Raw genomic sequence first — 10,827 nt, 5'->3', positions numbered from 1 at the left:
CCGGGCTGGGGATTCGAACCCGCCACCTTAGGTGTACGTGGCTGGCGCCTTAGCCGGTTGAGCTATAGGCGCCGAGCCATCAAAAATATTTAAAAGAAGAGGACACACAATCTGAACGCAGTTCCAAAATGGAATTCAGAATTTTTTTTGTCAGACTTAGAGTCCCTTGGCTCTTACTTTTTACTTTTTCTTTTTTTTTAAGACAGGGTCTTGTTCTGTACCGCTGAATAGAATCCAGTAGCCTCAGCCTAGCTCACAACAACCTCAACTTTGAGTTCAGGGGATCCTCCTACTTCAGCCTCTCAGAATGCTGAGACTACAGGTGTGAGCCCTGTACCCAGCCTCACAGTCCTTTTCCTTACATATGCCAATGCCATAAACAAAGACTCTGGAATATTTCTGAATAAAAGAGGCTGTGAACTGTGGCAGCAGAGTGCCCTCCAACCCTGGCCTGCGTCCTCTGGGCAGTCATTTAGCAGCTGATGGGACAGACACAACTATAGGCCTATATGATGCGCGAGCCTCATGGCTGAGAGGGGAGGAACCAGCCTGAGGAACATGCACGGATGTGTTTGGGGTCTAGGGCTTCATGTTTAGGGCAGCGCCTGCGGCTCAGTGAGTAGGGTGCTGGACCCATATACGGGAGGTGGTGGGTTCAAACCCAGCCCTGGCCAAAAACTGCCAAAAAAAAAAAAAAAAGCAGGGAGCTTCATGTTCAAAATTTACCCTCACATAGTTCAGAAAAACATTGCATGTGCACATATAACCCATCTATACAGAGAAAGTGGGCATGAAGGGTGTGGGTGTCCCCTGCACTGTTGTCTTAGTTTTGCAGTTTAAAAAGGATATCTAGGAGATGGCTTGGCCCCCATAGCACAGTGGTTACGGTGTTGGCCACATACACCAAGGTTGGCGGGTTCGAACCTGGCCCAGGCCTGCTAAACAATGACAACTGCAACTAAAAACAGCTGGGCATTGTGGCGGCACATGTAGTCTCAGCTACTTGGGAGGCTGAGGCAAGAAAATCACTTAAGCCCAAGAGTTTGAGGTTGCTGTAAGCTGTGACTTCACGGCACTCTACTGAGGGCGAAATAGGGAGGCTCTGTCTCAAAAAAAAAAAAAAAAGGATATCTAGGAGAAACAGCTTTCCCACTTGTTGCTGCCCCTTCTCACCCTCAGCCCTTTGCGGTCCTCTCCCCCAGACTTGGCTCTCTGGGCCTCAGAAGTGAGTCTGCAGTGCCCATGACCTGGCTCTCTTCCAGGACATGGCTATGGAGCTGGAGATGCAGTGGGGAGGCCACTCCCCCCCGCAGGGGCACTTCCTCTTTGCGGTTTTCCGCAGCCGACTCCAGGCTCTCCCCAGCAGCTGGGATGTGGCGGACCAGCTTCAGAGACAGCAAGAGGTTCTCATGTGCAAACGGTAATGGTAACCCCCGGGCAGTGCCAGACATGTTTCTTTATCTCCACCCTAAGCCTGTGACAGCCCCATCTCCTTGGCACTTCCCCTGGAGTGCGAGTTCTGGGAGTTTGACAGGTACTTTGGGTTAAAATCTTCTACTCAGACTCAGGACTGGCTGTTGAGGACAGGCATAGGGCTCCCACAGAGTGAGAGGGGAGTGTGCTCAGCAGCGGCCACTGTGTGTGTTTGCGGTGTGGGGAGGGTACAGCCAACAGTCCCTGTCAGGGACTCACCCCATGATGCAGACATGGTGCTCTCGCTTGGTTTACACTGCTTCTTGAGATTGCTCCTTGGTAACACCCTCAAGACACCCACAGGAGCTGGGGCCCGGTCAGACTTGAACTCAGCACAGGGCTGTGGTGAGACAGGACGCAGATCACAGGCTCCAGTCCAAGGGCATTCTGAGCTTGGGCAGCGGTAAGTGAAGTGTGTGCTGTGCCCTCACTGTCCCCTTCTCCCAGGCTCCTCCTCTGCCTGCCCCCGTCCATTCTCATTGGCAGCATCCAGGCCAAGCCATCTACCGTGCCCACCTGTGAGGACTTCTTCCATCTGGTCAACTCTGAGCTGGTAGGTGCAGGGTACAGGAGGGGTGTGGTCCTGTCAGCAGGCCACATGGGCAGACCAGCGGGGACACCAGCCATAGGCCATTCTCCCTCACAGTTCTGTTCAGGATTTGGACCCATGTGGCATTGCAGGCCACTGTGCTCCCCACACCTCCATTGCATTCTGCATTTTTGACATGTTTCCTGTGTACATGATGCCTGCTATCTGCTAGACAACCCTGTTTACATTTTTTCAGACACAAGGGACAGAAAATGGTGGCACTCACAGACATGCAACATCTGGGGCTGCCTGGACAGAGTGAGGCTGCCATCTGCTATGTGTGGGGAGGGCAGCTTCTCCTAAGGGCCTTTTCTCCACTGTTTCTAAGATGGGGTCTCACCCTGTGGCCAAGGCTGGAGTGCAGTGGTGTCCTTACAGCTCACTGCAGCTGGAACTCCTGGGCTTGAGGGTCCTCCTGCCTCAGCCTCCCAAAAGTCCTGGGTCTACAGGCACCACCACTGGGCCCAGCCCTCCTTATGATTTTCTTTAAATTCTTGCTAAAGGTGGTTTTACTGGAAGCTATCCGAGAATGGCAGTTAGATGAGGAAACATGAAGTGCTTGGTCAGCAAAGGAAAGTGAGTGGGTGGCCGGGCAGTGGTGTTGTCCCCAGTGCTGCCGCTGCAGCCCCTCCCCAGCCCCCAGAACCCATCTGTCTGGGCCTGAGCTAGTGTGCTGGGCAGGAGGTTGAGCTGTGCCAGGGATCAGCTCATGCTGACCACATTGGCTCCTGAGCCCTACGATTTCTGCTCCTGGCTAAACCCTCACAGCGGTCACTGCATGGCAGTCTCACCTTCCCCTGTGGCCCTTCCCAACTGGTCTCCCTGAACTGTGCTTACAGAGAAATTTCTGCTCCCGCGGAGATGCCCTGACTCACGACATCACCGCCCACTTCTTCAGGGTAACCCAGGCATGTCCTCAGGTGGGTCTCACAACAGGTATGGGTCTTAACAAACTTCTGAGCTGCTGCTGTGCTGTCCTCTGCAGGGCCTCCTGGACACCTGTCTGCGGACCACAGAACCCCCCCGGGTGGCTGACCTCATGCTGGCTGAATGCAAGACCAGATGCCCCTTACTACTGACGTCTGCTCTGGTAGGCTGCTGCCTTCTCAGGGCTGCATTTGGGATGAGGGAGGATTGGCAGCCTCCTTGAGCTCCTTAGTGTTATTGTTTCCTGCTGTCTCCACCCTAGTTACAGTAGGAGAAATGGGGACAAAATGGGCCTTAGCAACAGTGATGGGGACTGTCCCTCCATGCTCATCTCAAATGCCACAGAAACCCTTGTGTCCCTGGGTGTGGATCTCTGGTTGTGTGTTCACTGAGGGCTGTGCCCACACACCCATGGCACGACCTCGCTGTCTGACCCTCGTGTCTGACCTCACTGTCTCAGGACTTGGGGATAGAGGGGTTGCCTCAGCCCCTGGCTGTGTTCAGCAGACACCTGCCTGTGTTTGATGTCATATCTGGGATCCAGGCTGTGCAGGGTGAACTTGGTGCCTCTGCCAGCTTGGTCAGGGTCCTGACAATGTGAGCTGTCCTGACTTCCTGGTAAAGGCACAGTTATGTGCTTACTGCACAGCTACCAGCAGGATGTGGCACTTGGACTTGGGGAGCCTCATTAGGCAGGTCCCCCACCCACCAGACTCATGTCTTCTATCGTGAGGATGAGAATTCTGGGGTCACTCTGGGCCTGAAATGAGGTACTGGCTTTTTTTTTTTTTTTTTTGAGACAGTCTCACTTTGTTGCCCTTGGTAGAGTGCAGTGGTGGTGTCACAGCTCACAGCAACTTCAAACTCTTGGACTCAAGTGAGTCTTTTGCCTTAGTCTCCCAAGTACCTGGGACTACAGGCGCCCACTGCAATGCCTGGCTGGTTTTTTTTTTTTTTTTTCCCTTAAGAGACAGAGTCTCACCTTGTCACCCTCAATAGGGTGCCATGCTCTCAGAGCTCCCAGCAACCTACCTCCAGCTCTTGGGCTTACGCCATTCTCTTGCTTTAGCCTCCCAAGTAGCTGGGACTACAGGCACCTGCCACAACGCTCAGCTATTTTTGTTGTTGTTGCATTTTGGCTGGGGGCTGGGTTCAAACCCGTCACCCTCGGTATATGGGGTTGGCGCCCTACTCACTGAGCCACAGGCACCGCCCAGTACTGGCTTTAAGGTTACCAAGTGGGCTGGGAGCAGTGGGTCACACCTGTAATCTTAGCACTTTGAGAGGCTGAAGTGGTGGATCTCTTGACCTAAGGAGTTTGAGACCAGCCTGTGCAAGAGCGAAACCTTATCTCTACTAAAAGTAGAGAAACTAGCCAGGGTGTAGTGGCATCTGATGCCTGTATCACAGCTACTCAGGAGGCTGAGGCAGAAGGATCACTTGAGGTTAGGAGTTTGTTGTTTCTGTGAGATGTGACACCATGGCACTCTCGCCAGGGTGACAGAATAAGACTGTCTCCAAAACTAAAAATGTTATAAAGTGGACTGTGCACAGTGGTGGGCACCTATAGTCCCAGCTACTTGGGTGACTAAGGCCCAAGCTCCGCTTGAATTCAGGAGTTTGAGGTTGCCGTGAGCTATGATGAGGCATGGCATTCCAGCAGGCCCTGTCTTAAAGTTTTAATTATTAATTCAGTTACAAGGTGACAGATGAGTGGTAGCCATGCTGGTCACTCAAGGCTTTTCAGTCTTAGTTCCAGCCAAGGGAGGTTGCCCCTCAGTGCCCTTCTCTCCACAGCTGTGGTGGCCAAGGCTGGAGCCCATGCTGCTGTGTGTGTGGAGGCGACGCTGCCAGACCCCACTTCCTTGGGAGCTACAGAGGCTGCAAGACAGCCAGCGGTTTGCCAGGAGGTATGTGTTGGCTACAGGATATGGGCACAGATGCCTGGCTGCACTCTGGAGCCTGCTCTGGGCTATTCATGGGCATCCAAGGGTGGCCTTCACAAGATCTATGTGGAAAGGGAGGAAGGAGCTGAGCTCTGCTCACTCTGTCTGAGGGGAAGCTGGAGAGTGTTTGAAAGGCTGATCTTAGCAGGGGTCAACCCAGCAGGTCTTTCCTGCTGACCTGTCCCTACCCAAAACTACATATAGGGTCCCAGAATGACCAAGGGCTGGCAGTGTCATTTGGACTTGTTAGGGGTACAGATTCTTACCACACCCTGACCTATGGACCCCAGTCAGCCCAGCAATCTAGGTTTACATGCCCTCCTCAGACCCACTAAGTCAGCCAGTTTGAGGAGCATCATGCCTTTAGACGCCCTTGGAGAGCATCTTTGTGACTAGAGCTCTGAAATCTGTTCAGAAAATGGAAACCAGTAGCCTTACCTACCTAATCCAACAAAGGCAGATCACTTACAATTTCTTAAACAACTACATTATGTTTTATTTCTTCCCATTTTAAACCTGCTGGAGAATTGTTAGGTACCACAGTGGTAGCCAGGTGCTCCTATGTCCTCCATCTCAAGAGGGGACAGGTGACCCATGCACAGGACTAGGTGTGGAGAACTGAGGGCATAAAGGCTCTCATTCCACAGCGCAGGCAATCAGAGCCCAGAGAAGCACAGCACAGCCCTGCCTCTCCCTCACGTCCATAGGAGCTCTCAGGCCATGGGCTTCAGCATTGCCACCTAGGGCAGCCCTTGTGCCTGCCTATGCTGAGCCAGGAGCATGTCGGGGTGCAGACTTGCAGACTGTGCTCCTAGCAGCTCTGAGCTCATGCCCTCTGCTGGAAAGGTAAGTCCCACAGCTGTGCAGACTGTCGTGGCAGGACAGGACATGGTTGCTATAATGTGGCTGCAAGGCCCTGACAATGTTGCTGTCTTGTCCCAGCTTCCTCTCCCCTGATGCAGCCTGCCCCTCACCTGAGCCAGCCTGGATTTCGGCTGCCGCTTTGCACTTTGCGATTCAGGGACTGAGGAGGGAGGACGTCAGGAGGCAGCTGCAGAGGCTGGACTCTGTGAGCGAGGAGGTGAGATGCCCAGTCCTTGCACTTTTTTTTTCTTAGCAAATTTGCTTTTAATCAGAGTATTTCTCAGGAATCACCTTTTTCCAGGAACAGATATGAGGTTTGGAGTTCTTGGCACGTTACTTGGAAGTAAGTCTGTCACTCGGCAGAATTTATAGCTCAGTTGAGCATATGTGACGGAACATGGTGCCAGAGTGCTAGGGGTGCGGGGCAGTGGTAGGGCTGTCCACAGCCACAGTGCAAGGAGGGGCAGAGCAGAGGACATCACTCCTAGCCCCAGGCCAGGGGCCATTCTGGACTCTAGACCCAGTGCCCACTTGGTTGCTAGGCCCAGGACAGGCCTCGACTCTCCCCATGACCAGTGGCATCCACCTGTTCCTATAATGAATGCAAGAACCTATGACTCACTGAAAAGCAGAGAACAGGGATGGGACTGGCATCCCAGAGAGTTGGGGGCGAGTTTCCCCCTGGTCCTCTACTCCTGAATGGGTAGGTCCCTGAGTTAGCTCACAACTTACACAGACCTAAAACTAGATCAGTAGCAGAGCTGAGGATTTGGGTCAAGGTAAAAAACCCACAAAGGATTCTTCCGAGTCCATTTTCAGAAGGGATTTTAATGGCTCCAAAGCCTTCAGGCCAGAGTGTGAGGAGGGGGCAGCTTTCCCAGGAAACTTGCCCCAACAGCTCCAGGTCAGGGTCCCACATGCACACTCCTGACTGGACGCCTCACTGCCCACATGCCCAGGGTGCTGTCACTTTTCCAAATTGTTTTTAGCTGTGTTTAGAGGCAAGTATAAAATGACCAAGCCAATAATAATTTACTTGCATTAAGCAATTTTTTTATTCTGAGAAGACCCACTTAAAGGATTTATACTCTAGCTGAGAAAGGTTCTGTTAAAGAGGAATGTACATTACTTGGAATTACAGAACACAGGTAATTTTAATGTAATAAATGCATATTTTTATTTGCAGCTGTTGGTTTTCCTTTTTTTCTTTTCCTTGATGGGTCTGTTGTCATCACACTTGTCACCAAACGTAAGTCAGACTGTACTGGCCCAGATTGCCTTTCCCACCATGGGCAGGACACCAGCACCCAGCTGTCAGCCCTAATTTTAGAAGTTGTCATAGTACCCTGGGATATGGGTACCAGAGGGTCCCTGGCCTCCCAGCTGTGTCCTGCTGGGGACCCCAGGGTGATACCTTCTATAGATTTTCCCGTTTTAAGACTCTGAATGAGGAAAAAAGGAGAAAAGCCCTCTCCAGCACGGATGGTTTGGGCCCTGTTGTTCACATAAGCATAGGCCAATGCACAGACTCAGCTTTTTGCAGGCCTCTTGTCTTGGGCCCCAAGATGCTGGTGACTCTCTGAAGGCTTTGGGTGTTTGTGCTGAGGTCCTGGAATGTTTGGAGAAGAGGAAGATCTCCTGGGTGGCACTCTTTCAGCTGACAGAGACTGGTGAGAAACCCGGATGTACGCTGAGGGCTGACTCGGTGACGTCAACTGCTAAGGTGCTGACAGCAACTGTCACTGAGAGTTCTAGCAACATTCAAATGGCCAAGAGGGAGCCCTCTTTGGGGGTCACTTTACAGATTCATTTTATGAATTTACCTTCTTACCAACTGTCAGCATTCTAGCAACGTTTAGTCAAGAGTAAGCCCTCCTTGGGGTCACTTTACAAATTCATTTTTATGAACTTACCTTCTTACTGAATTCATAAACTCCATTTTACTTGGAGTAAATTCAGTACAAACTTATTTAAAGCAACAAGAGAATTTGTGGGAGCACTGGGACCCAGAGTGCCACTCTGGGACAGCTGGACCCACAGGCAGCCTGCCATGTGTCTGCCCATTGACCCCTATCTCCAGGCCGTGTCCTCCCTTGTGAGGACATCCACCCTCATCCTGTCCCCAGCCTGGTGACAGGGAGTAGTGTCCAGAACTGACTGACCCTCCCCTTGGTGTTACAGATGCTGGGCTGGGGCATCTCCTGCTCCGTGTAGTCCCGGGTCAGCATGCTAGGCTGCTTCCTGTCGCCTTCTACAGGTAACGTGCAGGCTGGCTGGGGGGGCCATGCAGATGCAGAGTCAGGGCTGCCAGCAGCACATCTGCTGAGCATGACAGCTCTCATCTTCATGTCTCTCCCCCTAGTCTCCTCTCCTATTTCCAAGACGGTGCTGCGATCAGGGAGGAGGTCTTCCTGCACGTTGCTGTCGACATGTACCTGAAGCTGCTCCAGCTCTTCATGGCTGGAGACACGAGTGCAGTCTCAACACTGGTCAGCAGAAGCCCAGAGCTGCAGGGCCAGGCAGGTGCCAGGGCCAGGCCTACCTCCAGGCAATATGTAGCCTGCAGGTGGTGGGGTGCTGCTCCATCACAGTGTACATTCTTATCTGCGGCCACCTGTCTCCTCTCTAGGGCAACCCTGTAGAACTGATAACAAAAGCTCGTCTTTTTCTGCTGCATTTAATACCTCAGTGTCCAAATAAGAGCTTCTCAAACATGACAGAGGTAACAGCAGGGTGCTTACCTTGGGGTTTGTTTTTAACACCTCAGGTTTAGCCCACGAAGCGATCACGTAGCAGTACACCTTTCCCCTCCCACCCCACACCCCACCCCCCGGGTTCTGCTGCTCAGGTTCTGTGTCCCGAGAGGCTGTGGGCTAAGTGCACCTGTCTCCTCACAGTTGCTGGCTGACCATAAGGACTGCGACCCTGAAGTGCGTACCGCCCTCCTGAGCAGGCAGCGGGCTGTGCCTGATGGCAACTTGGACCAGGAGCCCCACCTCTTCTGCCTGGACGCGTCACCATGCACCAGTCTGGCTCCTTTGTAAATAATTTATTATAAGCAAAACATGGAGCTCTTGTTGCACTAAAAAGTTATTACAAACCTCCTTGATTGCTTTAGTGGGAAAAAGGAATCAATTATTTATAATCTGTGTCTGGCCCCATGTTACTTGGTGTTTGCAGGAACATAACCACTGGTCCCAGAACAGAGGATCAAAGGCTTTGTGAGCTACACACCAAGCTGCTGGCTCGAGCCCTAGAGATACTCCAAGAGGCTGTGCACGTGGGAGGGTAGGGTGTGTGCAGGAGTCAGGCTGCTGGCTGTGCCCACAAGCCACCTACAGTCCTCAGGTGGGCTCAGGCTTTACAGCCTGGTCTTCTGTGGTCCCAGAAGGGCTTGGTGGCCCAGGTGGTGGCTCTGTCTCCATGGGCAAGGCCTTGTCCTGGGTCTGTGTTAGCAGGTGCACCATGGACATGTGTACATTGAGGTTGTGGGCCTTCTCAAACCGCCGGCCACACTGGTCACAGGCAAAGTCCAGCTCAGTTTCTGCCTTGTGTTTGGTCATGTGGTACTTGAGGGATGCCCGCTGCCGGCACTGGAACCCACAGACTTCACACCTGAGGGACAGAGGCGTGTGAGGGGGCTAGGCCAGTCACAGCCTTGGGGAGGCACCCAGCCCACACTTACTGCAAAGGCTTGGCTCCCGAGTGTCGCATCTGGTGGACAAGTAGGTGCTTCCGCTGTTTAAAAGTCTGGCCACACTCATCACAGATGTAGTTCCTTACTTCTGAAAGACCAAGATGGGTAAGCCCCAAACACTCGGGTCTCCCCTGTAGGGGAGGGCAGTCTTCAGTGTCATTTTGGGAAGAGGACCCCTGCACGTGAGGTATGCCCAGTCAAGGGCTCTTTGAGTGCTTAACTTAAAGATGAGAGATAATTCTGATTCTGATACAAACCATCTTATTATCTTTTTTTTTTTTTTGAGACAAAGTCTCACCTGGTCACCCTTGGTGAGTGCTATGGCATCATAGCTCACAGCAACCTCAAACTCTTGGGCACAAGCAATTCTCTTGCTTGTACCTGGGACTACAGGCGCCCACCACAACACCCAGCTATTTTTTAAGACAAGGCCTAGTTCTGGCTCAGGCTGGTCTTGAACCCTTTGAGCTCAGGTAATCCACTTACCTTGGCCTCCCAAGTGCTAGGAGCCAAGTGTGAACCACCACACCTGGCCTAAGATTATCTAAATGGCTTGAAAATACCACTCAATGGCTTGGCCTTCCCCTTCATCAACTGTGTACATTGGGGCCTTTTTGTTTGAGATAGGGTGAGATAGGGTCTCTGTCTCCTAGAATGGAGTGTAGTAGGGTGTTCACAGCTCACTGCAGCCTCAGACTCCTATAGCAAAGTCAATAGAGCAAAACTGTACTGTTGAGGGATTACTGACATCCTTCACTGCACACATATGGGGTGGTCAGGACCACCCAGACGTGCTGAAATCATCCTGCAGTCAGCCTGGCAGGACCCTCCCTATATAAAGGTTTTGAATTTTATGAATACTGTATTTTCTTTCTTTCTTTTTTTTTTTTTTTTAAGACAGAGTCTCACTTTATCACCTTCTGCAGAGTACTGTAGTGTCACAGCTCACAACAACCTCAAACTTCTGGATTCAAACAATTCTCTTGCCCAGTCTCCCGAGTAGATGGGACTGCAGGTGCCTGCCACAACACCTGGCTATTTTAAGAGACAAGGTGTCACTCTTGTTCAGCTGGTCTTGAACTTGTGAGCTCAGGTAATCCACCTGGCTCAGCCTCCCAGAGTGCTAGGATTATAGGTATGAACCACCACGCCTGGCCAAATACCATTATTTTCAATACATGTTTGGTTGAAAAAAAATCTGAATAAAAGGACCCAAGCCCTTAAAACCTGTATTCAGGGCTCGGCGCCTATAGCTCAACCAGCTAAGGCACCAGCCACGTACACCTAAGGTGGCAGGTTTGAATCCCCAGCCCAGACCCGCCAAACAACAA

The 10,827-nt window shown here is 51.9% G+C and overlaps 2 protein-coding genes across 2 annotated transcripts in view; one reads left to right on the top strand and one right to left on the bottom strand.

Moving 5' to 3' along the window:
- FANCA (Fanconi anemia complementation group A) overlaps positions 1-8,853 on the top strand; it is a 75,617-nt gene extending 66,764 nt beyond the window's left edge. The window contains exons 32-43 of the mRNA XM_023507506.1: positions 1,263-1,420; positions 1,921-2,026; positions 2,902-2,961; positions 3,048-3,152; positions 4,787-4,899; positions 5,878-6,016; positions 6,986-7,048; positions 7,343-7,469; positions 7,981-8,056; positions 8,162-8,318; positions 8,429-8,521; positions 8,697-8,853. Coding sequence (XP_023363274.1) covers positions 1,263-1,420; positions 1,921-2,026; positions 2,902-2,961; positions 3,048-3,152; positions 4,787-4,899; positions 5,878-6,016; positions 6,986-7,048; positions 7,343-7,469; positions 7,981-8,056; positions 8,162-8,318; positions 8,429-8,521; positions 8,697-8,843 — 1,344 coding nt within the window. The 3' untranslated portion in view covers positions 8,844-8,853. The remainder of the gene's footprint in view (positions 1-1,262; positions 1,421-1,920; positions 2,027-2,901; positions 2,962-3,047; positions 3,153-4,786; positions 4,900-5,877; positions 6,017-6,985; positions 7,049-7,342; positions 7,470-7,980; positions 8,057-8,161; positions 8,319-8,428; positions 8,522-8,696) is intronic.
- ZNF276 (zinc finger protein 276) overlaps positions 8,840-10,827 on the bottom strand; it is a 14,837-nt gene continuing 12,849 nt past the window's right edge. The window contains exons 10-11 of the mRNA XM_012812058.2: positions 9,485-9,584; positions 8,840-9,414 (exon numbers count right to left, since the gene is read on the bottom strand). Coding sequence (XP_012667512.1) covers positions 9,144-9,414; positions 9,485-9,584 — 371 coding nt within the window. The 3' untranslated portion in view covers positions 8,840-9,143. The remainder of the gene's footprint in view (positions 9,415-9,484; positions 9,585-10,827) is intronic.

Source organism: Otolemur garnettii, unplaced genomic scaffold, assembly GCF_000181295.1.
Source record: "Otolemur garnettii isolate 467f Iridium unplaced genomic scaffold, OtoGar3 scaffold00185, whole genome shotgun sequence".
In the NCBI taxonomy this organism is placed as follows: domain Eukaryota; kingdom Metazoa; phylum Chordata; class Mammalia; order Primates; family Galagidae; genus Otolemur; species Otolemur garnettii.
Note: the sequence above shows the minus strand (reverse complement) of the source record. Positions and strands in the feature narration are given on the sequence as shown.